Source organism: Ammospiza caudacuta, chromosome 10, assembly GCF_027887145.1.
Source record: "Ammospiza caudacuta isolate bAmmCau1 chromosome 10, bAmmCau1.pri, whole genome shotgun sequence".
In the NCBI taxonomy this organism is placed as follows: Eukaryota; Metazoa; Chordata; class Aves; order Passeriformes; family Passerellidae; genus Ammospiza; species Ammospiza caudacuta.
This window is the reverse complement of record NC_080602.1, coordinates 15328911-15356314: the sequence shown is the minus strand read 5'-3', so window position 1 is coordinate 15356314 and position 27404 is coordinate 15328911. Positions and strand designations below refer to the sequence as shown.

The window sequence follows — 27404 nt, the reverse complement described above, 5'->3', positions numbered from 1 at the left end:
ATGAAATTTCTGAAGAATGCTATATCAGGCACTTATTACACAAGAATTTTCAAACTGTATTTTTCTTTCTCTGCATTAATAATCCCTGGCAGTAAATGCTATCACACATTGGTATGTTAATGAGTTGTGCTAGCCTAACAAAAAGCAACTGATAGTAATAAAACAACTACACAACTGTTTTCTCCTTCTCTAAAAATCTAAAACCAGGGAGGGGACCACAGTGTTCACAGGCCTCTTCTCAGCTATAACTTAAGGCTCTCAGGATGGTTTTCTCTCACTTGCATGCTGAGAAACACCTGTAGGAGGGGAAAGAGGAGGAGAATAATGACCCATCCTGTTCCAAGCCCTGTGTAGCTGCAGGAGAGGAGAGCAGAATCCTGCACCTTATCCTTCTCTAAAGCACAGGGAAGTCTTGATTACAGATGCAATCTCCAACACCAGGACCCACAGATTTTAATGTCCTTGAAGTAACCCAGGCCCCACTACACCTTCAGTGCCTTTCCAACTCCAACTGCCTTTCCTTACACTTCAAACAAGCTTTTCCAGACAATTTCACTTCCAAAGGTAGCATACATTTTAAAGGATTAGCGAACCAGTTCACCACAGTTTTAAAATCCATACGTGTGTGTGTGTGCAGCATAACTGCAATAGTTAGAAAAACCAGAGTCTTTAAGCTATCTCACTTCATCTCACCGATATCTTGGGAAAAGCTTTGCTAGAATGGCACCTTGTACCCTCTAATCCCAAATAAAACTAAATCCTCTTAATGTGCAACAAGGAGATTGCTGCTATTAATCCCTGGGTTTTAATGAGGTACTAACACTAAACGGTTAGACATGACTTCAAATCAGTATGCACACAAACTGCCTGGAAATGTGGTCATCCTGCTAAAGGGCATTCATTTTACCTTGCTGGTTTGTTTCCCAGCTTCCTATTTTAGTTTTAATTCCTGCCTTTCCTTTGTTCTTTGAAGCTGATTACTACAAACCCACTCTTAGAAAGAAGGCAAGACAGACAGACCTAAGGACACGTGACAGAAACATATTGGTTGGCCACAATTGTGACATGTAATTTCTCAATACGAAAAAGAAAATAACTTTCCTGTGAAATCTAGAGGTTACACATAAAAGTGTGGGGGAAATGACACCCAAATCAGATATTATGTAACAGAAGAGAAAAATTTGAAGGAAGAAAGAAAAATAAGAGAGAGACCAAATCAAGAAACAGATTGATTACCGATACCAAATCTGAGGAAGAAAATCCTTCCCTTTAGTATGAACAATGTAGCAGCAATTTTAAGGATGATGGTTCAGAATTGCATTGAAAAAGGAGTCCAGACTCAAACTATTACCTCACAATTAAATAACAGGGAGGTTAAATGAGACTGAAACTGCCACATTGATTTGACACTATCAATAATTGATATGGGAAACCTAATAATCCCTCTATCCCACAATTGCTTTAACCATTTGCCATTTAGAATCTCCTAGCAGGCATTTTAACATTTTAGAGAAGTTGGATCAGAATACAGCTTTTACAGAACACAATGATAACCTACAGGAATCATTCTGATGCTCTGGAAAACACTGCAGAGTGGGAAATTACAGAACTGCATTTTTATGAGCTGCTAGCTTAGCACTATAACTTGGGTCCCTGAAAACACAAACCTAAACAATAATAATTTAATTTTTTTAAATTTTTTTTTCCAAATATTGCAAAAAGCTAACAAGATTAGAAACCTCATTTCTACAGCACGAAAGACACAAGCACAGAATATGAGCCAGGTTTGGCCATGAAAACTGACATTCCAAAAATTGACATTCCCTTTAGACAAAACTGATCCTTCACACCATGTGCTCCTCATGTTTCAGTTCACAGAACAGTACTCTTGTATCTAAGAAGCAAATTTTTCTGAGGCATTAGCCTGAAAAACCCTTTCAAAATCACATTCTGAGTTTTGGAGGGACCAGAAAATGCTCTGCACATAGGGGTAATTAAAGAAAGCTTTCACTGATAAATACCAAGAAGATCCCAGGATGAGGTGATGAGTGAGGATTTAGGCCATCTGCCCTTTCTGCTTTTCTCCATTCATTACTTCAGCTCTGGACAAATCTTCTCCAAGGCTCTGACTGCTCAGCTGAAGCCTGAACTCCTTTGCACAACTTATTGCAGTTTGCCTCCAACATAGTGCCAGACAATTTGGGAAACTGCTCTGCTAAAACTTATGGTCACTTTCTTGTAAAAACAATCACTCCAAGCCTACCACATACTTACTTCCTCACTAAACTAAACAATGAGAGAGAAATGCAACAAAGAAAGCAATGGAAAAGGTAATAAACAAAGGTATGTTCTCATTTTTCCATTCCTCTCTCATATTCTTGCCAACTTGCACAGATATATCTAAGTGCAGTGTTTAGAGTCAATGAATTCCAAACTGAGATGCAGATCACCAGGAATTACTCTCCAATCTCTGACAAGGGAAAAAAGAAATCATTAGCCCCATACACAAAACCCATACTTATAAAATACAAAGCAAAACTGTTTCTTTGTGCGTTAAAGTCTCTATACAGCAATGTCCAGTGTCTCTGGTTAAAAAACCAAAAATTTTAAAACTGCCCATTCACAAACTACCCACTACTCTTCTGGTACTGAAGAATGCTATAATCTAAAGGCAATGAAATGGAGAAGCAAAGAGGTCAACAGCCTGAGCACCCTCGAACAAAAGTTCCCTTGGAGATGTCAGCTGCAATCTCATTTGTTTCCTCTAACACTTTCAGGTCCCCCTGCTCCTTTCTTTAAAGCTCCTAATTCAGTGGCTGACAAATGATCATTTTAAAAATCCCTGTACAGGAACAACCAAGTCTGAATTTGTCCACTGAAGATCATTCAGCTCTCCATCATTTGGGCTGGGACTAGATTCTATAAAAGTGCTTATGGCCACACACAGGCAGTTTTCACCAGCAGCTTCTCAAAGCTAGGACCAGTCTGAAGTTTCATATGAAGTATTTTCTGTTCTTGAAATCCTGGAAGTCGATTAGGCCATTCTGGGCCAGTTTTTAGGGAAATGTACTCATTTATCCTTTCTTTGCTCCACTATATCCTTATTCCTTCATCCTTACAGTATCCTCAGAAAGTAGGAAAATATATTGTCTTCTCCACTATCCTGGTTTCATGATATCCACACACAGAACAGAACTTTTGTGAGCAAGTTTCTGATCAACTCCAGTGCAGAAACTCAAGAGAAGAGATCTCAAGGATGCATTTTGAAGACAGTTCACAGGAACGTGAAAAGTTAAGAACAAACTGAAAAGTTAAGAACAAATACCTCAACAGCATCACAATACATCAGGAATCTCTCTGATACTGATCAATTTTTTCAAGGATAAACACAATAATTTCTATTCAGGATATATTGTACTTTAAGAAAGATACTCTTTTCTCTTGCTAAACAGGCAGCACTAAATTTTGGAAAGTGTTAACCTTAGCAACAGAAAGAGTTCATAATTAGCATGTCCACTCTGTATGTTATGGAAAAAAACCTCAAAACAGTTGAAGAAAACTGGCTCCTCAGAAGTGGATAATCACTCATCAAAAAGGTCTCTTCAATGCAGAAACACACATGTTGGAACAGAAAGGCACAATTTGACAAGGTGACTATTAGAATTGTTCACCCCTCACTTCTTCAAACCACTAGAACAGCCACAGAGCTTGTTATCCATGCCATATTAACATAATTGTGCCAATAAATGGGATCCTGGGCAGCAGCAATGTGCCAGAGGAAATAACAGGAGGCTCCTCACTGACACAGTACCAGCCAGTGAATCCCTTATTTTACAGTTTGCTCTCCTGCCCATCAGCTGATCTAAGAGCCACACTGAGATGAGAATCCAATATTGCAATGCAAGGGCATGCATCAGAATTCTCAGCCTGTGAGGGAAGAAAGTGCAGGGTAACACACCCAGGTCTTGCTATTTTAGCTTGTTAGAAGCATCTGCCAATATTGCAAAAATGCCACCATTCTTGCAGCTACATGCAAGTGTTCACATGAGTACACACATTGCCTTACTACACCTGAATCACTTAATAGGAAGCAAAAAATGTACCACTACTACCCCTCCCAACAAAAGCAGACAAACATATCACCTCAGGAGTTATCATTGCACTGTTTTAAAGGAATTAAAAGCTTGAGGCTTTGAAAAATGTGGCTCTATATATTAAACAGTTTATTGATGGTGTGACTGACATTCCTTACCAAACCATGTAAACAAGCATGAGAGATTTGATCTTTTCACTTCTGAAGGCATCCCAGCTGGGGTTTTCCCTTCTCAGTCTATCTATCATCCAGGCAACAGTGTGTGGCCCCAGAAGGCACAATAAATGCTAATGCACTTATCAAGGAATTCCCTTCTGCTCTTCTGCAGACAAGAAGCATAGGAAATAGGAGAGAAAAGGCACACAGTAAGCCACATTAACCAGCTTCAAAGCTGTTCTACTTGTGTGGCTGCATGCATTCAGGAGAAAGAACACACCACTTTCTCCCTTGCAAGGACTGATTTCCTTCAGCAGTTTGCCCAGTGATTGCCTTCTAGTATCTATGCTTAATCCCACAGATGCCTTTCTTTGGAGTTGCTGCCATTCTGTGAAGAATTAGTTCTGCTTAATAGCCCAACTGTTGCATGGGGAACATCCAGCACAGTTTTGCACTTTACAACATGAAGACAAGGATCAGAACACAAGCAGGATTTTGCAACAAAAGACATGTCCCTTCACAACTAACCTAATCTGACATCCAAAAAGAAAAACCAAAAAAACCTCCACAAAACCAAACAAAACCAACAAAACCAAAATAAACTCACACAAATCAGAATAGAACATGAAATATTTAAAGATTGACTGCTATGATTCTAAAGTTCCTCAAACTAAAATTTAATAATCACTCAGTGCAACACAGAAAAGATAATTTCAGCACTTTGCACCAAAAGTCTGCAGCACTGGAAGCATAAATCTGCCCCATTCTGACCAATGAATTTCACTGCAGACGCCAGCAGAAGGGTAAGACCTCTATTGATTTGTTTTGTATCTCTATAAATAAATGAATGCTATTCCTGGCTAAAATAAAACTAGACCCTAAGCAGAAGGCAAAAGCCACTCTTCACCTCAGCCTGCCTAGCTCATCAATCAGAGGAAGCACCAGAGAGCACATCCCAGGCCAGGAGTGGGGCCCCACACATTCCTGGGCTGCGCCACCCACCCTGCGCCTTCGCTCACATCTGGGGAAGGCAGAGGAAGGGGCTCCATTTCATACAGTGGCAAACTGACACCATCCCCATATGAATGAGTGTAAGTTGATCTGGTGGTGCTGTTAAGTCTCCAGACTGTCAGAAATGCTATTCCTGAGAGATAGGAGCACTCTCCATTTTTTGCTTGCAGTGTTTCAGAATCAGCATCCCAGGATGAAAGACCATTTCAACGCAAAATGCTGAGCAGGGGTGTTGGGAATTCAAGCCCTTCAGCCCCCTCTCCAAATGTCAACAATTCCTCATTCCCACGGGGAAAGGAAAGAAGAAATGCCTCCACTCTCAAGGGCCAAATGCCTGCAGCTCATTTCCCTGCCACCAAATGCCCACTACTGCATTACACAGCCCAGAGATCTCACCCAGGAACAGTCTTTCAGCAGAGACTAGTAACTAACAGTTAAAAGCTGAATATCTTAAACTTTGAGAGCAGCAGGGAGAAAATCAGAAACAAAGGTCACACACACAAAAAAAAAAAGGCAACAAAAGACACTACTGTCAGTACTACCTATTTATTGAAGTTAGTTAAATCTTCAGATTAGATGTTTACCTGAAAAATTCTAGAGGTACGGGAGGGGGAAGTGTTTCCAACTCTTGCAATTTTCACATGGAACAAACCAGAAGTGCAGCTTCCAGAAAAAAATTATTTTGCCTTCGAAGTCTTTAGAGGAAGTCACCTTGCTATGGCTATTGACTGCTTGGGTGGCACACAATTGTTGGACTCTTGGATTTCCAGTTTGCCCAGTCATAGCACAACCAAACCGCCATGTTCTACTAGGTAGGTGATACAACTAGTTATTAGATTACTTATATTTTCCAATACACAATGACGACCCATTTTTCCTTTCCATGATTTTTAAAAGCTCATTGTTTGTCTCCAACTCAAGGCTGTGAATCAAAGCCGCCAGGGCAGCACTAAGTGTTACCAGGAGCCCAGAGAAAGCTGGTATCCCCATCTCAGACATCCTACTCCAGTCTGGAACAAGCAGTCCCACGCAAGGGGCTGCTCCCTGGGAAACGCAGCTGCGGGCAGGAGAGGAATAGCACTAGGCCTCCATGAAAAAAGGCTGCCTATTCAACAGGTGTTTTACTCATCCCAGATTTCTGGCACATATGTAGAGGTGTATAACAGAGAAATTAGGTTAGATTATCTCAGACTTCCACCTTCTCCTGTGCTTTTAAGGTAGTTAAGCTGTTCATTTATCTTGACAAATACAAAATTCTTCCTTTTCCCCCAAAAAAGAGGGAGAGAAAAGGAAACAACAGATCAAGCTTCACTATATTTTCTTCTAAATTATGCACTTGTACTTCCATCAGCAGAAGTAAAATACCTTGGCCTGGAGCCAATCAGAAATCCCTCATAATACATTCAATAAGCCAAATCAAAACAATACATAGCTTATGAGAGTGGGGAAAAGAAACTTGAAGGTCGTATTTCATCTGCTGCAGCTCATGGTGCTCATTCAAAGGGAGGCAGGAGGTTAACTGGCAGGATCTGCTCTCTAATGCCTGTTATTTCCAGTGGAAGGAGCCAAGCAACAATGTGCTTTGCTCAGTACTTCATGAAGAGGAGCAGCAAGGAAATCCTAATGCTAAGGATGCCCAGCTGGAGGGGACATGGAAAGAGGAGCTGGCAACACACTGAAGCTGAAACACACCTCCCTAGCACAACTCAAAGTTGGTTTTTTGGATGCATTAGTTGTAGGACTGAAAACACAATTCATGTCTCATAATGCATGGAAACACCTTCCTAGTTTTACAAAAAAAGGCATTCTACACCAGCAGAGGGAAACAGCTCTCCTGAAAATTTAGAAAATGCTGAGTTTTTACAACAAATTATTATTTCAGGTGAAAACAGAAATACTAGATAGAAAATACAAGGTTCTACCCTCAGCTTTACCATCATCTGTGTTGTCTTGAGGAAAGTAATTTATTAATTTGATCCTGTTGAATTTATTTTGTTCTCATTTTTCTCTTCATCCAAAACAGAGGTAACACACTGACCTTTTACTTACTTGACACTTTTCTGGATTGCTCAAAACCATATATGAGGGACAGTTAGGAACATTAATACTCATATAACACATACATTAAATCTAAGAGTGAGATTATTAGTAATTAATATTCTTAACTCTGTCCTATCAACCAATCACAAAAATCTATGGATTCTTTTGGTAGAAACGCAGTGGTGTGGACAAATCACAAAAAGGATGGAGGGAAACAACAACAAACAAACAAAACAAAACAACCATATTGCACTGATGGAATTGAAATTATCTGTCCCTCTACACGAGCTCCACACTGCACTGATAAACTAAATCTCTCTTAGATTGAAGGCTGAATTAAAACAGAGCAATGCAGGAACTCTTCTGACCCAAAAGTAATCCCCTCAATCATATAATGCATCCCCCTCCTTTTAGTAAAATGAATAGCCCTCCATAGAACCTTTTTCTTCCTTGACAAGTCCTTGACAGAAGAATGTGAATCTGGACAGTTAAATGAATCAATCACCAGCTGCTAGGCTAGGGCCAAGATGGTGAGCCGAGGGGCCTGCCAGAGTTCACTGACCACTGGTCAAAGCAGGACAAAGGCTTTGCCTCTATGAATAGTCTACTCCTGGGATCCAAAGGTCATTTAGCTGCCTTGGAAACGGTCCCCTTTGGTTATTTAAAGTTCTCAGGCTATTCTGCCACAGATATTATTGTTTCAGGTGGTCACCATCTTTCCCCATCACAAGTTTGTGAAAGGCCAGGCAACCATTATTTAGATAAACAGAAGACAATGGTGAACACAGCAGCAACTAAAGAGTGAGGAAAGGAACAATTAAAATAAATAAAAATAATGCTTTAAACTTCCCCATAACTCCAGCTTCTGAACAGACCTGTAAAAAACATCCTCAGAGAAACAACAAGATCCCAGCACCCAAAGAGGATCTAGATGTACAAGTCACATCAAAGGCAAGAGGTCTGGAATATTCTGCTGCCTCGAAGATTCTTTACATAAATGTATCAGGAGAAGCAACAAAATAAGGAAAAAAAACCCAAATAAGTATTAGAGCTTTACTCTAGTTATGACTGCAGGGCTGTATTTCCAAAAAACTGCCCTATGGCTCAACATAGGATCTGTAGCCTAGCAAGTGGGTGGTGATCTAGGCTATGTGGGGGAGTAAATATTTGAGAGAAGAGACAGAGCAGATGAAAGAGGAGGTGAAACCCACAGAGGCCAACTCCTCCACAGCATTGGAACCCACAGTCCTGCCTGGCACCTCATAAAAGCTCCTCTCCTCTGCACCAGCAATATACCTGATTTCATCTCAGTCAAAAGACAAAAAGTAAATTTTGTACTGACAAACACCAGAGAGTGCATAGATGAGCATACATATGTATACATATAAAAATATTACCTGAGGACTAATATTATCAGGTTAAAGTTATTGCTGAATACATTGTCAGATACCAGCCCATGTTTTGGATGGATCAGAAAGTTCTGACAAACTTACTTGTTTAAAAAGTTGTCACAAGACACTCTGTTACAAACCTTTTTTCACTACATCCTGCCCATATAAAGCTCCAATGCTTTCAAGCATATTTATTTCTTTTTTTAAAATTACATACATCATTAGATAAATTAAGCTAATCCCTCAACTCACACATTCAATATATCTCTTACATGTGTGTATACACACATGATGAAAATTTCCCAAATGCTCAGAAGTTGGGAAACTGAAGAAAATACTCTGTTTATGTAACTGATTTGCTCTGTTTGTATACGTGCTTTAGGAAACAATACAAGTGCACAATCACACTTCCCCACTATTCACAGCACCAAATGAATGGTGCTCACATACTGAGCATCTATTCAATATTTTGTTTTCTCCTCTCTGTTCAGTGTGTGGCCTCATTCCTTGTTTATTACACTGTGTTAAACACTGCCCTCACCAGAGTTACCAGCTTCCTTCTGGCCTTCCCTGCAGGGCTCTGCACTATGGTTCTTCACAAATGTTACTGCATCCACTTTCACAACACCTTGAGATTATGCTCTATTATTATTCGAATTTTACTGTTGGCTATGGACAAACATTTGGATGTGGGATTGAAATATTCACTAAATTTAAACATCCAAGACACAACACTGATCCTTCACAGCACTCCATGTGTGGCAGTCATGGACAGCTCCCCCAACTTGTTCCAGGTCCAGCTGACCAGACCTCAGAACCTGGTATCAAATATTGAGGCCATAAGAAATATGCAATCAAAAACTTCCCATGGAAAGCTGGGACAAGTGGACTTGTGTGTGTCACATATTGCAGAAGCTTCTGGCTGGAGCAGAAATGCATTTCTAATACTCTAAAGATCCCCAGAGCAGTGATGCCTCAGGCATCACAAGGCATCACTGGGAGATTATTCTTTGTCCTTCTGAGGCTCCCAAGGGAAGTCCAGGCCTCCTGGGGCCACATTCGATGTCCTGAAAGATCAGCTGCTCTGATGGGCACACACTCCTGTGTCTGTCTTTGCCAGATCCCTCTTCCACTCTGAGCTTGTACCCGTGGCAACCTGCAAAGGAGCCAAGCCCAGGTCCCCTCACTCCACCAGATTCTCCTCAGCACTCCCTCTTCCCACCAATCCCCTGCCTGACCTCCAGACACATGAGAGCACTCACACCTCCACCTCACCCCCTTCCCCTCCCAAACTTCCTCTCCAGGTAATTAGAGCATTGTTTCCAGCTCTCCATGCCAGCTGGTTTCTCCAGGCAGTGTTAGATCACACTTAGCTCCTCATTAATGCAGAACAGGGAAAAAAGCAGGTCCACATCTGTCCAGGACTACTTAGAGGAAAAGCCCAGCTCGGTGTTCACGAGCAACAGGCTCAGCACAAACATCACCTCCTGTCCTGAGCTAGTCAGGCTGAGTAAAGATGTGTGAACATATGCCAAAATAAAAAAAAAAGTTTGAGATTTTTCCTCAGAACGGTCAGGACAAGCAATTCTAGTCATAGCAACACCAAAAGCTACTTCCAGACACAAAGACCCCAATAAGTTCCATGTCTCTGTTCCCTAAGTAGACATTTCCATGCTGTCCTAGTGAAAAAAAAAAATACAGAGAAAAGAGTTTCATCTTCTATTTGCTCTAGGGAACAAGATAAACAGTCCTGATGAAATATACTGTATTAGAAAAATTAAAAACCAGAGATTAATACTGACACGACAAATTTCTACTGAAAAAATTATTACGTCAGAAAATTAACAACTGCAGTTCTACAATATAAATATTTGGTAAATTTAAGATCAGAGTGCCAATAGCCCACTTAGAACAAGATCACCATTTGTACACACACACATTAGAGCAGAAGAAAAGTCTACTACTGATTTTTCTTTTTTTTTAAGAAACATGATTAAAAGCATCAATAGGTTTCATCTCTACTATGCAAAAATAAAGTTTGGCAAACGATTCTTTCTGAGGGCAGGCAGTGGGGTGACTTTTTATGCCTTCTTAGAAAACCATGGGGTACTTTTCCCATCGATAGAACTCCAGGCTCTGCTGTTCCTTCAGAAAACATCCTTGCTAAGAGGACCACAGCCAGACCATGCTAACAATTCAAACCTATATCACCTTACCTAGCACAAATATTTCAATTATTTTAAATCAACACCTTGGTGAGGTTACCTTCACATTGCTATTTCTTGAGATGGTCAGAGCTCATCTATCAGTCAGTAGCTGCCAAAAAGAGAAGACAAGTTCTTCCCAGATAGACCCAAAATCCCACCCACCACTCCTGCCTCCTCACCTCTAACAAACTAGTGGAGTGATTAAACTTCACTTCATGTTTCACTGCAGTTTCTTTTCTTCAATAACTTCAAGTTTACATCATGAGTGGACTTTCATATCTAGTGCACACCAAAAACCCCACAACCCTCACTACTGATGAAGGTCATTAAAGAAAATGTCAACATTATAAACATTCACCTAAACACAAAGCACAGATTTTGAACCTGCTCATTTTCTCAGCAGGATCTACTTCCAGGATCCCTTCTGGTGCACAAAGTATACACAACTCTAAAAGGAAAGAAATACTGTTTCTAAACCATAGCTAATAAAATTCTTCATGAGAAATATTTATTCTGTTCTAAAAAGTCATCATTTTCAACAAAATCTCTGACCATAAAGGAGTCTAATCTACTACCATGTGCTCCATAAAGATACCTAGTTGCAGATTAGATATGTTGCCTTTGATGTATAGAGTTTCCTGCAGCTATTTTATGATAGATAATAGAGGTGTTCCTTCAGTATGTACAGGTTTGTTTATTATTATGGTGCATTTATCTTAAATAAATCCAAGCTAAACCAGTAATTATATTGAGGGGGGAAGGGAGGATAAAGCCCTGTTTAGATTTCAGGGATTCACCATCTGAAAGCTTTTATTCTTCCACGGAGAAGGAAAGTTATGACCTTTGACATGTGGCCATGGTGCCAAAGAAACTGCTCATAAATGTGTGTCAGTAAAGAAGCAGAAATCAATAAATTCATTTAATCCAGTGAACTATTATGTAGTGAGACACAATATATTTTCAAGAGCCAACTGCTCTACTTCTTTTGCTCAAAAGGCAAAAATTTTATGTAATGGACTTTTTGGATATTCAATTTTTTGATGGTATCTTAGACTCTTTAATAAATGTTTTGGTCAGTTATGGCACAATTTATTAGCCCACTCATCTCTGTTTGAACGATCCCTGATACAGCTGGATTCAGGTAGCACAACAGGAGCACTAGAAGGGGAGCAGATATCCTGTTAACTACCTCTGCACTACCAGAGATAGCTATCCCACAGGAATCAAACACTGGCAGGTACTAAAAGTGTGCATTTTTTTCCACACTGGGTGCTCAAGAGCAAAAAAAAAAAGAAAAAAAGAAATATTGTTCATCATCCCAAACAAAGGAATTTCAAAAAACCAATTTCAAAAAACACAAAGCACTACTAGAAAGCTTTCAGCAATGCATTTAGTCAGCAGTAAGCACCACTGAGTAAAGATTATGACCATTAAAAACAAGTACTAACTGCCACGTGCTGGTAATGTCACAAAACTCCCACCAATGCTACCAAGAATTCCAGTTAATTTCTTGTATGCTGTGGGATAAAACTGAGCTGCCTTCCTGGCCCAGACTGGCTGAACTAATAAAAGCAGGATCCGCTTTCAACCTCTATTGAAGATCAATGATAAATCTGCTTACAAACTGTGGGCTGCAGGGGTGTTTGCATAAATAAGCATTAAAAGCAAGAGGGGAAAAAAGAGCTGGTCATATGCTCACTTAGGCTTAGGAGAGGAGGAGGGGGAAGGAAGTTTCACCCTTGTAATTTGGGACATGCTAGGTACAAAGTTTCTCCTCAGGCAACATGACAGAGTCGTGCCAGAACTGCCAGAGAATATTTCCAGTTAACATCAATTTACCGGATGTCACAGACAAGTTTAATGAACAAAATGATAAATGGCTGTCAATGGCTTCATAAAGTCAACGAATTCTCATTACAAAGAACATACATAATGCACAGCTCTGCCTGAGGCACATGGTACAGTTATTAGAGGTTTACTAGAGAACTTGATGTGGATGGTGAAATGGTAATTTAATAATTTACCCTAGTTAATTTGCTGATAAGTCAGCTAAGCAATTTATTAATATGTTCAAGATTGTACAAGCAGGAGTAAGCATTTAAAATTCTTCTGCATGTTCAAAGACTTGAATTTGAAAGTTTCTTTGAAAAGATAACGGGTTATTTGAAAACTTCTAGTTGTAACAAGTTGTAAAGCAAAAAACAATACTGTGTAACACTGACCTGGCTTTACTGTACATTATTGCAAGGGCTATTGAAACAGCTTTTTCTTAATCAAAATTATTGTCTGATTTTAAGTGACAGGCAGACCACCTGAGACAAGATATTATACTTCTGCAGAATCATTTTTACCTCATCTAAATTTGGGGTCAAAACTGACCTCAAAGTATCTTATGACACTTCCCTCCTCTGGCACAGCTGTGAAAATAAGCTCCACTGGAAAACAGCACCTCCTTCCAGGCATCAGGCAGGGATAAGGAAGGAGAGTCAGCAGAAGCAGTTTTGCAGATCCAAAGCAATGATGTAGCACATACATGACAATCCGTAAGAGAAAAGGAAAAAATAAAAACTAACTAAATGCAGAAAAATCAGCCTGCACGTGACATGAGAAAGAAAAAAGAGTGGGAACATGGGAGAGAACACAAATTATGAGAAAATTTTCAGTGGTAAAATCTGATCTGAAAAGCTTTGCTATTTGATATGTTTTCCTCCCCATTTCAAAACACTTTCAAGACTGAGAAACTGTCTTGATACAGCTTAAAAGAGCCAACAAATCCACTCTGTAAAGTATGGTGATGTGGACATACTGCAACTGTTATGATTTTAGAGGGAGAAGACAGCATTGCTGCTTCACTCACATGCTGCAAAGGCTCAGATGTAACCTGGTTTTCTAAGCTTCTTTTAACTTGTTTGGACTTTACCCTGAAATGGCTCAAAGTAGAGCCAAGAAAACCCCAGGAATGATGAAGGTTTTACAAGAAATTCTGGTTTACGGGAATGAGGACAAATAATGTAATCAATCAATGTGATCAGGATTATTACCTGAAGACACTAAAAATCAAATACAAAAATATAAAGATGCTTCTGTTCACAGAATTCTCTCCAGTTTCCAATATTCATTCATCACTATTTACAAGATGCACACCACAAGCTGTAAAGACTTGAACTTTTCCCCCAGCTCTGTATTAAAAGAACACCTGATGACATGTTTAATGCTTGTAATAACTTACCTCTTATTGCCACTTGTAATAAAGTACCTCTTATGCCTGGTCATTCAGTAATTATTTCTTTTAAAACTCTCTCTCATCAGCAAATCATTTCAAAATTCAAGTACTGCACCTCAGAGCTAAAGAGCATATTTCTAACACACTTCTAAGCCAAGGTAAATTATTGCTATTATTAAAATCTAAATCAGAATTTTAGCATGTTCTGAGGCTAGAGGACTAGGACAAGGGAAGTTTTGCTGTTTTGTCATCAATCCACCATTCAGAGCAGCTTGCAGCTAAGACAAACTTATCCTCTTTCTAAAACACTCCATTTGCTCCACCTAAAGCTGCAATTCCAAAAGTCTCACACATAAGTCTTATTGCCCATGCTACTATCTTCTCCTCAAATGTTTAAATCCTGATAAAAGCTTTGGATTATAAAGCTTGCTGTCAGTATTCCTATGTCTTTTCCAACAAGTTCATTTTCAATATTTCATTTCTCACATTGCATTCTACTGCTCTGACATCAAGTAAACAAGCAGCTGCTTACTGAATGCTATTGCTACAATGCTCAGGCTAGAACCAAACTTGCTCAAGCTTAGCTACCAAATAATTTACAGTTTTCTCATCAGTCAAAATCAGAAGAGACCTTGACCACCCTGGGAGTTTTAGAAGTTGTTTAGTGCAATACTGGCACAGAAAGACTCAGGAACTCTGAAATTTTTACCCCATAAAATACAAAGATTACACATTCTGTCATTGTTGGGTTTTGATAATAAGAATCTAACTTCAGGATCAGACCTGTCTGCCTCTTGGAAAATGATACCAAGACTCTATTTCCCTATGTTGCAGATGCTCTGATATGTCAGAAATCTTTACGAGAACTACAAGAGATGAGCACTTGAGAAACAAGCACTTTGAACAGGGCCTTGAGATGTTAACTGCATTATCGAGATGCAACTTAGTTTATTTTGTCTTTGATGGTGTTTATGTTGTTAAAAACAAAAAAAAAAAAACCTTCCATTCACGTAAGACCAAATTTGATTTTGTCAAAAAAACAACAAAACCAATAGAATTATCATTGAGTTATGAAACAAAGTAAAAGCAGCAGAAAAAAAAAATCTGTCTAGTAATGACAATTTATATTTTCCCCTAATAAATTAGGAAGGCCATTTCCCTCCAAAGTTTTTACATACAGAAAAAACAGAGGAGTTTGCAATAATTCCATACACTAAGACAAAAGCAAACTGTCCATACTCAGGTGATTTCACAGACATTTCTTCCCTAATTCTGCTGTTTATGTCTTTAAAAAGTAACCATTTAATCCATACAACCAAAAATTGTTTCCCCTACAGATGCAGGTTTTGGAAGGCTGCCAGATGGATTTCTAACTCCTAACACAAATGATCTAGAGCGATTTCTTTTCTACCTCTAACTCAATTGCTGAGACAATCAACTTTAAAATGTAGACACTGCTTAAAATGCTGCTGCTTAAAAGCTACCTAAAGGTTGACCTTAGTAACTAATGTTGACCATACAACCCACACTTACTCAACAAAATGTGGAGTTTTGACATTGTTGATTACTTTTTCACTTAGGTGGTGATTACCAGTTATAAAGACTGGAAGTAATCAATCCCAATTTAACAGCTGGGCCTATTGATGAAAAAAAAACAAAAAAAAATGCAAAACTAAATAAAGATTATGTTCACAATTTTGGAGATAAAATGTGGAAAAAATACAAAATGCTGAGAAAAACAAACAAATACTAAGCACAAGTTTGTCAAACAATGGGCATGACCATATTTCTGTAGGAAAACGCTTAGTAACTTTTAAATTCTTCCTCCAAGATTCTCTTTTGTCATTGTCTTAAATTGTTCTGCACACCATCAATAGCCACAGCTGTTAAATTGTGAAGACGTGACAACAAGTCTCTAGGCAAACAACTGCTCAGAGTGAGATCCCTTTCTTTAGGATAATCAGAGCTGGCTGACAAAAGGGGGCCTTACTGAATGCCCTTTCAACAATTCCTACACCAAGAAATGCAGAGAAAAAGGGAGGGGGAAGAAATGGAGCAGTGGGGGGGGAGCAGCGCACTGCAGGAACAGAACAGCATCTTTTGCTGCCGTGCATTGCTTTGCAAGCAGGAAAGGAATCTCCCCAGGTTTGTGCACGCAGCACACACAAACTCACACCAGGTGAGGAGTGAGTGCTTTGGGCCACAGCTCTGAACAACATCCAGCACAGCACCGTGCTTTCCTTCAACCTTTCTCATCTAGGTGAAGGTTTTATTAGCTACAGAGTGCACTGCCAAAAAGACTGAGCATTCTTTTAAAAAAGAAGCTAGTAAAAAGTTTATGCGTTGTAAAGTTACTCTGATAAAAACTAGTAAATAAACCCTAACCTTTGGTCTGACTAGCTAGGAATAAAAGCAAGGGCATAGAAGGCCTCAGTCTGGCATTAGGCTTGACACAAATTTGAAATTGAGGTGTTAAGGAAACCCATAAAAAGCTCACCTCTCAAGTGAAATGGTAGTGGAAACAAACACTGTTCATGTGCACTAAGCAAAGTTTTATACAATTTTTTTATCTTGGTAACAATATAAAAGCCCATTCCTCATCCTGTGGAAGAGCTCTTACAAGTGGAGGCAATCATTGCTGAAAAAGGAGGGAATGCCCTGGTACCAACAACAAAAAGTAACTAATGGTTATGTCTTAAAAGGATGCTGATAATTGTCTTCTGCCAAGGTGCTGCAGGACCTCAGGTCAAAAGACACCTGGGGAGTTGCAGAGGAAAATACTCCAATAAAAAGGGTTAACATGATAGTACTTCCCAGTTTTCTTATTTCTTCAGGATATCTCAGTTAAAGAACAAAAAATCTTACTGTTCTTAATTGTTATCAATTGACATTGCTGGCTAAGACATTGGAACCTCATCCTCCTGCCTAAAAACACTGGAATTTAAATGCACTAATAATCGGCCATGTGCACTCTCAGATTAGAAACATATTTTCCTCTCAGGATAGTCAATCAACTAATCAAAGCAAGAGCAGTAGGGCAGCACTTGCCAAAACCCAGATCACCAGGTTCCCTGAGCTGTCTGTAACCACACCAGTTCTGCAGCACTAAGACTTTGCTCTCTTTCAATACAATTCTATTGCCTACATCTGCCATCTGCCATTTCACTTCCACCTCAGCCCAAAACCACTAAACCACTTCTGCCCCCTAACATCACCTTTCTTTCTCACAATTTGTACCTCTCTCCATTGCTATTTAAAATAATTAAACATAATTTTGAGTGCTGTATGCACTTGGAAGACACCCGAAATTACAGATTCCATGGAAAGCAAAAACTATATTGATAGACCACAGCTATTAATCCTGTTATTTTAAGGCAAGATGAAGATTATTTTTAAAAATTCAGTGGCAGAGGGGCAAAAGTTTTGCCTACACATTTCACAAAGTCCACAGTTTGATGAGTGTAAGTTTCATTAACCTTCCCCTGTCCCCACTAACCCCTTTCCACCTCCACTTCAGTCCTCTCAGTTACACCACTGCAATCACTGAGTGGCTCCAAGAGAAACCATATCAGGGAACTCAGCTGGGTTAAACAGCATCTTTTGTTTTAATTCTATTATTTTAACCCAGAGCAGTTCCCTGTTCAGTTAGCTACACGTGCAGCTGTGCCCACACAAGGAACAGCACAACGCCAAAGTGGGAACAAACTGCTGGAACTGCTAAGGAAACGTGATTGCCACAGCACAGCAAGAGGCTCAGCTGGATGCACTCTTCAGTGCAAATATTTAAAAGCAGAGCAAAAGATGCTATTAGGCTATAAAAACATAAATATGGCAAATTATTGGCAGGACAGCGGGATCTGATGTCACATCACTGCCTCAGCAGGTAAGCAAAGTTAAGAACTTCCCACCAAGTGCAGGCTGCTGTGTGCAAAGGGCCCAGCACTCCTCAAGCTGCAGTGCAGTGGGCTCACACACCTTCCCTCCAGGAGCATCTTCCCAGAAACCTCCTGCTTGCATCACCTCTCACTCTTGTGAAATGCAGAAACCTGTACAAGAAGGATTAGGCTTACACTTCTTCTAATTCACAAACATTGAAATCAATTCAGCCAAGTTACAAGAGGAGAAAAGGTTATCCAGGAATGCTGTTTATATACCATCCAACCATCTCAAGACTTTAATTTCTACTTTTTGTGAAAAGGACATAAACAGTGAGTGACCTATCCAATCACTGCACAATGCCCATGTTACCAGCTTCAGAACATGATCCACCTTCTCCATTTCTCCTGAATAATATTTTATTGGAAGTCTAGCTTTATTTTGAGACAGAACCTTAGTTAACTGTGGTTGAAAAATCAAAATTTCAAAATGCAGGAAAACAAAAATCTCAGCTTGTTTACTTTTGACTGATTCAAAGTTATACCAAAAGGACTTTCTCTGAAGCCTACACTCCCTTTATATTCGTTTAAAGAGATCTGTCTCAGTAGCAGTGGCAAAAGTCGAATTTTGAGTAAGTCATGCTCTTAAGCAGTACCATTTTCCCCTCACAAAGAAGCAGACAGGGCCTCCTCCTCTGCCCCCACACCAATCAGCCAGCTTTGGAAGTAACTACAAGCATGTACTGAAACTAATATTTAGTTTTACCTAAGCACTACCTCAGCACCAGAGTTTCCTTTTAAAAAAGTAGGGGGATCTCACCAAAAAAAAAGCCCTAAATTAGTCAAATTCTTTTGTGCATGGATGAACAACAGGAAAGCAAAGCCTTGGGGCCTCTGGGGAGGAACCCTGTCCCTGCAGACCTACTCTGATGTGCTTGGGAGATAAGGCTCCATAGTGACACTTAAGGAAAGGCCTGCTCACATTTGAATTTCTGCATTCCTCAAGAACAATTCATGGCAATCACTAACTTTGCAGAGGAGCTACATGAAAGCTTTGGCCAATGAATGAGGGTCATCTGCTCTTTATCACAAGGGTAAACCTCATCCTGGCCAGTTTCTAACCTTTTAACCCTGTGAATTCTTAATTTGCACATGAATAATGGAATTCTTGCCAAGAGTGCAACCTTCAGCTTCCAGTTTCTAACTTTAGAAACCAAGACCTGATCTCCTTGTGTGTTCAGATCTTAAACTCTTGGACAGATTAAAGTTTTTGATTTCCAAATGCAACACTAAACATTACAATTCTGAAGCAAAAGATAAGCTTATTGGCAAAACCTCTGACCAGGCAAAGTAAAAGAACATCCTCACACCCTGCTGCTACCAGTAACTGAAGAGAGCATTTGCTTTTTTCCTCCAAAGAAAGAATGCCCATTTAATGCCTATTCTCCACCTGTTTAATATGTATAGTTCCTTCTGTACCCTGACCACAAGATAATTTGCCTTTGCAGCAACCCGACAACTTCTTCTAAAAAGAAAAATTGTAAGGCTACAAAATCCCCCGCAAGACTTTCATTTATTTCACTTAAAATGTCTGCAAAGCTCAATCAGTTCATGAGAGCAAGCAGAAACACTGTGGAAATAGGAGAGAAAACTAATTCTGCACGTGTTTTATGGGCTCCAAATTATCACAATACAAATTATTGCCCAATTTCACAGCTTTACAGTAAAGATGACATTCTGAAACGGGTCAGGTTGGTGCATGACTAAAGAGAAGAGACTGCTAGGTAGGATAACTCCATGTTTGGCCACTAGTTAACCACTTAATCACTAAGTCAACAACACCTACTGTGATCATTATGGATCCGCTATCTCTTCCAGTTTTCTCCAACAGCCATAGAAAGCCTTTCAAGTATTCAAACAAGAAAAAGAAACCTTTTGTCACAGTCTTACAAAGCAGGGGAGGGAGGAAAAAAAGGGCTGCAAAACAAGAATCTCACTCCACAGCACACATTCTGTTGGTTCACAAGACTTTCTTGGTGAAAATCAGCATAATTAAACCATCTTTCTGATGAAATAATATGTATGTGAGAAACAAATATTTACAGAAGTCAGTATTGTCTGAATAAAATCAAATACTACAATTGCATTACCAAGCTATTCCAGTCTAGTGCTCTGTACTATTCCAGAAGTTCTCTGATATTAAGCATGGAGCTCATTCTGCAATGTCTCCAATTTAAAGTAGCCCTGATATCCTCTTTAGGAGGGTTTTCTTGTCTAATTTTTATTCATGCTGACACACTGAAACTTAGTGAGGTTAAATGTTAAAAATTGTAATACCTGATTTTTCACCAAACACTTAATTTTTATCAAAAGTATCCACAAATTACTTCGTCTCTCAGTCCTGTACATGAGCAAGATAAAAAGTAATATGTAGGCAGGTTTTTGAAATTGAGACTCCAGAGTTTCACATTCTTACAGCATGTGAAAACTCAGCACTCACATGGAGCCACCTGCTTCCAGGATGGTTTTGAACCACCCAGTGCTCTGGCTCACTGAACAAGGCTGTTCACACCTTCCTGGGGCATCTCGTGGACAGTATTTAGAATGAGGTCAGTAGCACACAGAAAGAAACTAACAAATGTTAACATTCACACGTTTTTTAATGTAATGTAATATATCAATTTCATTAATTAGTTTCAGTTTGAATTCAGTAAAAGCTGCAACTTACAATAAATGTCAGGTTTTCAGTGAGGTACCAGCACTAGTTTTATTCAACTTGCTACTAAGAACAGGGTCGAAGAGGTCATAGGAAGTCTTTTCCTATTAGATTAAGTTCATCAGTTAAGTCCCATTATAGAGGGAACATGAGAAGACTACATAAACTGTGTACTCTCTGTGTTATACTTTCTTTGAAATGAAAGTTTTCTTTACTTTGCCAAAATTTACTTTTCTTTGAAAAGTGCATTCCCATGTACTTTTGGGAAGCAAAGGGAGATCATGTTGTAGAAGTAGTCTAGTGGCAAAGCTCTGCTCTGTCATGGAAAAAGGCACAGCATTCCGTGCCTCACACACATCTCTTGCTCAATGTTTAAAGATGATAGGAAAATAGAGGGCAACAAACACCCGGGGTCAGTCTGTTAAAGCCATAAAGGCACTTAGACACAACTATTTCCTTCACCATTCACCCAGCAGTAGGGAGTCACTCCAGAAATGCAACTCTCCCTTCCCACGTACCAGGCCCTTATGGGAGGTTCCAGAGGAACCAGGTGGGTCAGCACCCACATCTGCTGGGCTGAACACAAGTCAGAAAAGCAAGGCCTTACAGCTGCCCAGAAAACTTTTCCCCTCTTTCCTCTCCCAGAGATAAACATCTACATTAATCATTCCACCCTGCCCCAAGATGGCACAACACAACAGTCAAGCTACTGAACAAGGAATTTTTTTTTTTAATCAGATCTGTAGATAACCCTTGTAAGGCTGCTAGAACAGCACTTGGGAAACCAGACCCAGGACTGGGTCAGCATGACTCTGCATCACCACCTGCTCCAGGCTAGTGACACACATAAGCCACCCACACAAGGCACCACTGCCCAGGAGGTCTCAAAGGTTCCTGTGCCTCTTCTGCCACATCAGGGACTGAAAAAGAGACCACCATAAGTTTTTTCCATAATCTTTATACATTTAAAAAGAAATAAAGGTTCTCTAGAATTACTCTATAATTTTGCATTTTAACTTTTCAGGTATGCAATCAAAATGATAGGCTGTTGTGTGCTGTTCAGAGAATTCCTGCCACAAACTCAGGAACAGGTTAAAAAACAAGAGCTGGGACTTACTTGCTAGTGTGAGGTGACTTTTTTGACTGAGAATAGCCCCGTGTTTGTTGAGAGCTAAGCACTGGTAAAATCCTTCATCAGACAGTTCTCCCTTTTTTCCTTCTACCTCACTGATATACAACGAGCCATTGGATAAAGTGTAGATCCGTTCGTTTTCAGACACTTTGCCTCCATTTTTCATCCATGTAATAGTTATAGGAGCTTCACCACGGGCTTGGCAGTCTAAAACCACCGGATCCTTCCTTGACACAGTAACGTCCTGAGGCTCTTTCACAAAAAACAGTTCACTAAAGCACCACACTCCTAAGAGAGAAGAAAAAAGAAAAAAAAAAAAGGAAAAAATGTTTTTGTCTGTAAGGACAGACATGTAAGCAGAGAGATGCAAGTTACCCAGCGCACTGTGAGCTGCGAGTCATCCCCACAGCACGAGGTGAAGCCATCGCTATCACACACGCTCCGAGCGCTCCCAACTCGGACAACTCTGGGCAAACTTGGTACTGACTCCATGCGGCGCGGAGCCCCCGGGCTGTAAAAAGCCCAGGAGCCGGAGAACCAGCGCCTTCCACAGGGACCGAACCGGGCACGGCCACGGCACGGGCGGGGGGCTCGGTGAGCCCGGGGCCCGCGGGCAGCGCAGCGCCGGGGCGGCCACACAGGTGCGACCGCTCCGCCCGGCCCGCTCGCTAATTTTACAAGCCTGCCAAAGCAGCCGGAGCGGGGCGCGTCGTAAAAAGGCTGATTTTACAAGGAATCGTTAGCGAAAACCTCTCACCAGAGCGCGGAGGGGCCGTGCACCGCCCGCGCCCCTCACGCCCCCCCGCCCCGTCGCGGCGCGAACAAAGCGCGGAGCCGCCGCCGGTTCCCGCTCCCTCCCCGCCGGTCCCGCCGATGCCGGATAAATAAAGCCACGTGCGGCGGCCGCAGCGGGGCCGGACAATGGGGCTCGGGCCGGCCGGACTCACCTGGCAGCGGGAGCAACAGCAGCAGCAGCGCCCGCGGCAGCGGCCGGCGGCGGAGCGGCGCCATTCAGCGGGACGCGGCTGGCATGCCCCGCCGGCCGCTCCACACACCGGTCAGCGGGCGAGGGGAGGAGACTGGGGACGGACGGAGCGGCCCCGGCGCGCCCGTCCCGGCCCTACTCTCTGCATCTCGTCTCCATTGGCCTTTGGGGAGAAGAGGGGCGAGGGGCAGGGCCGGCCGGAGGAGGGAGGGAGGGACGGCGCTGGACGGGGCGGGCCGCAGGGCGGGGGTCGCGGCGGACAATGCGGCGGGGCCGGCCGGCAGCGCGTACGAGGGGCCGCGGGCTCCGGCGCCATCTGGGCCGAGCACGGCCCCGCAAACGCGGCCCCTCCGGGCGGCACCGGGACCCGACGGCAGCTCCGCCGACCCCCGAGCCGGGCGGGCGCTGCCGGCTGTGGGACTTGGCGGGCGGGCTGAGCCTTCCAGCCGCGGCTGGAGCTGCCGGCCATGCCTTCCCCCGGCACGCCGGGCTCCCCCGAACACCGCACGGCTCACCGGCGTGGCCAGCATCGGCAACATGTGCGCTGGACCTGGCGCGGCGTTACCCAGGGACTGTGTGCCAGAGCTCCTCGCCCAGAGCGCCGAAACAGTGCTGAGCACTGGACCCTCACTGCCCGGCGCAGGTGCTGAACTGTCCAGGTGTGCCAGAGCATCCTCACACCCGGCCTCTCACACATGCAGACAAATTACTTGAGGATGGGCACCGATCAGAAATAAAAAGCCAATTTGGTTAGGAGTTCTCACTGAGCCCATCCTACAGCACCAGTAAAACCACTTCCAGCAGACCACATGGGACAGCACTGTGCTGTTGAGGATGAGCTGCCCTTTACTTATATCCTCAGAAAACAGCCTTTAGTTTGAGGCAGATGTAAACTTACTTGCAAAAATGCAACCTAAACAGAACACATGGCTTCAGAATTTATGCTATCAGCACCCTCTGAATAATGTGTAGGGGAGATACCATCAGATGCTGCCACTATCATTTAAGCTTTCAGTTCCACCCCTGAATTTACTCCATGCTTGCAGCCAGCAATTTCTAGTCTCTTTTTTTGTCTGTTCAGATTTCTAGTTTCTAAAGTTACCATGTAGGAAGGCATCTTCTTACTCAGCAGATTTACCCTATGTTTGCATTCATTGTGAGAGCTGCTGACTTCAGTGACAGGCAAGTTTTTACTGCTTTTTGTTCCTGCCAGTGCTGCAAAGCTCACAGAGCTGAGAGCTGGCAGACAAACCAGCCCCTTCTGCTGCATCATCACCAGAACTGGCTACAGCTTGAGTCAGTGACTCCTCTGAAAGTCTTTGGAAGAAAGTCAGAACTACTAAAATGTGATGTAAGCCATAGGTTGATCTACATCACCTTCCTCACTTGTCAAAAATACATAAGCAGAGTTTTCAGGGAAGATAATTAGGAAATATTTGCTTTACATGCTAAACATTTACCCCAAAAGCATCCAGACAGCTTCACTTTGCAGAGCAGAACTGTACATGCACTGCTTTGGTGCCCAAATAGGACCAAATACAGCAACAGGATCCACTTGGCCAAATAGTTTTCAATTTTGCTCAGTGTTTTAATTTATCTAATCAGAAAACTGTGAAAAAGAATCACAATCAGTTTTGTTTATATTATTTTTTTTGAGCATTAAGGACTAAACATTCATTCTTTCTCATGGTAAACACACAACTTTCTTTTGCAGCTCATGCTAAACTCTGGTTCATCAGTGTGACCAGTAAATCTGAGATTTACTAGAGGAGCTCAGCACACCTACATGAGAACCACAGTAGAGAATGCAATATCCAGTAACATTTCTATGCCAGATGCCTCAGTCAGTTGGTGGAGTGGCTGGAGCTGTCCCTGGGAGATGTAAGGTCATTTCCCTGCAGACCTTGGCACTGCCTCCTGCAGGCATGAATAGGTGGCTGAGCTGTACTGCCCAGCACTGGACACCATCCCACCTGCCCCAGGGGAACACCTCCTTGTTCACTAGCCCTTTATGAAGGAAGAGTTGGTCTGAGCTGACCACGGGACAAAATAAAAGCCAACAAAGAGATAGCAAGTTGTAGACCTGTCCTACTTGCGGGCTGGTTTGCCTTATCTGTGTCATCTGTGCTCACTGCAGTGTTCTGCCGTGATGAGGAAAGTGCTTTACCATCTCCCCAAACTACACTGTGCCAGCAGGAGATTTTGACTCATGAGATCAAATGCAATATTTGTCGTAAAAGGCTTAACAAAGCAAGTGCTTCCCTCTGGAATGCTTCTTGTGCCTGTGTCTAGGCAGCTACAAACACCAATATTTTAATTTTCACATTTCTATTTAACAAAATAAGTAATGCAATTCTTACTAGAACTAAGCAGTTCAATAGCTAGATGAGTATAAACTCTCCCTCTTTAATTTGTCAGGATTCATTATTTTAACACATTTCCCAGTAATTAATTGGGAAAGACATAGTGCAGACTTGTGATAACATATCTAAATTCATACATAACTGATAAACTCACTGAACCATAGTTTAAAGGCACTGCCAGTTGTAACTTTGTCAAATACACTGTATTTGTAAATATGCAGCCAATGAACACAATTATCTACTTGGCCAACCATTTCAGAAGCATTATCTTGAGGAAGACAGAAAGGCAGTCCTGGAGCACAAGATCTTGCAGCCAACATAAACAAAGCCATGCCTACTTTGCTGCAAGTTAGCAATTTTTCTTCTGTCACCAACACAGATTTTTTTGCTTGACTCAAGCTGTACTTTTGGTTATCCAAGCTTCCCCAGTTTTTGAAACTCTTTTTAAAGTAAGAACTCTCTTTGAAGTGCCATCAACAGCTGGAACAACAGCATGTTGTCAAGGTTGCTGTCTGTAATCTGATTTACCTTATGCTGCATTTCAGCCTCAGCCCTGGCCAGACTGATCTATATGCTTCCTGGAAGGTAAGATTTTTAAAATCAGATTTACTTGAACAGAACTGACTTAATGTTTTGCTCCATGGGCAGCTGGCAATACATCCAGGACTGCTAAACTGAGCTAGGGCTACAAAATCCAGAATTTTGGTACTATTATGAACCAAAGAGTGGGATTTTCCAAACATGAATGAAATCTCATGATTGTGCTGCTTATATGCTTGGTCTAAAGTGTTCCCAACGTGTCTAGAAAGCAAACTGATAGCCAGGAGTCTTCCCTGGGATAGAATGTAGCAGCCTCAGGAAAAGGAAAGAAGCTGGAAATTCACTAACTGGACCTTCCCAGTGTGAACTCTGTATTTATGAGATCACTGCAGCCCCAAACCCAGGATGGAGAATGCAGATATTTCCACATCAGAATATAATTTTTCTGATGTTAGAACATTTACAACTCCTTCCACTTAAACCAGAAGCAGTCCTGTTTAGTCTGTGGTCAGTTTTGCACTGAACATTTCACCCCTATCTGAGAAAATGAATAGCATCATGTTAGCTCTTTCATCTCTGTGGTCTGGAAAAAGCTGTCACAGCAGCATGGATGGAGCTGGGTTCCCACACGCTGCTGCATCCCACCTGATCTAACAAGCTCAGAAATGGAAAAGTGGTTTTGCCCACATGACCTTTTCTCTTGTTCTGGCTTCATATGACTGTGTTCTAACACCACAATGTCATGGAACAAAAAAGGAGAGGAATGAGCATCTCTGGGTGGCAAACTAGAGGTGGGGAGAGTTATTTACAGCAGTTACAAGTGTCCCCACTGGAATATGTCCAATCACTATCCTCAATTAGCTGGAGCCCATAAGATGTGGGAGTGGGGTCCCAGAGCCCAAATCCATTTTAAACAGACATATAATCATTATCCTGGTCCCCCACAGGCTCAGCCCTTCCCAGCTGCCAGTGCCAGGTCCCAGCTCATCCTCCAGCTCTGGTGGTGGGAGCTGCTGGTGTCACTGCTGGTGTGCAGGGAGCTGGAGCTGCAGGCATCACAGGGTACCTGCAGCACAGGCAGCTGATGTGGCTGTAGCAGTACAGGAGCTGCAGCCCAGGGCAGGCTGGGAGCAGTGGTAATTGCCAGAAACCCATTAATTGCAGGGGAATTACTGCAATTTGCAGCAGCCAGCTCTGCCTTCAGACAGAGTCCCCACAGCCCAGCTAAGGGGCTGCCACGACGCTGCACTCCTGGCAGGGTGTCATTAACTCTTCTTCTCAGGGTAGCCCCTTTTGTCCTTACAGTTCTTGCTCTGAATGTTTTTGATCTGGTGTCATTGTAAGCATGTTTAGACACTTTCTTGTTTCTCATGCCAAACCCCTGACCCAATTACAACTGTATTCCCAGATTTTAAGTATGTTACACTAACTCTATCAAAACCCACCATAAAAATGTTTACTTTTGGCACATATGGTCACTTAGTAGATTCTTGTTTCATTCTCAACCTGTGTACAGTTACCATCTCTATTGCCTTCTCAGCAGAGATTCACTCCTTCCATGAGCAGATGGGCAAGGACACTTTGGGCTGAGCCTTTGGGATGCTAATGAACTTTCTCTCCAGGCAGCCTTCATGTACAGGAAAAGCCCACCTTGACAAAGGGATTTTAACAC

The 27404-nt window shown here is 41.8% G+C and overlaps 1 protein-coding gene across 1 annotated transcript in view; it reads right to left on the bottom strand.

Annotated features, from left to right (window-relative positions):
- Positions 1 to 22948, bottom strand: part of PRTG (protogenin) — a 73370-nt gene extending 50422 nt beyond the window's left edge. Inside the window, exons 1-2 of the mRNA XM_058811085.1 lie at positions 22792 to 22948; positions 21830 to 22132 (exon numbers count right to left, since the gene is read on the bottom strand). Of these exons, the coding sequence (XP_058667068.1) occupies positions 21830 to 22132; positions 22792 to 22855 (367 nt within the window). The 5' untranslated portion in view covers positions 22856 to 22948. The remainder of the gene's footprint in view (positions 1 to 21829; positions 22133 to 22791) is intronic.
- Between the last annotated feature and the right edge of the window lie 4456 nt (positions 22949 to 27404).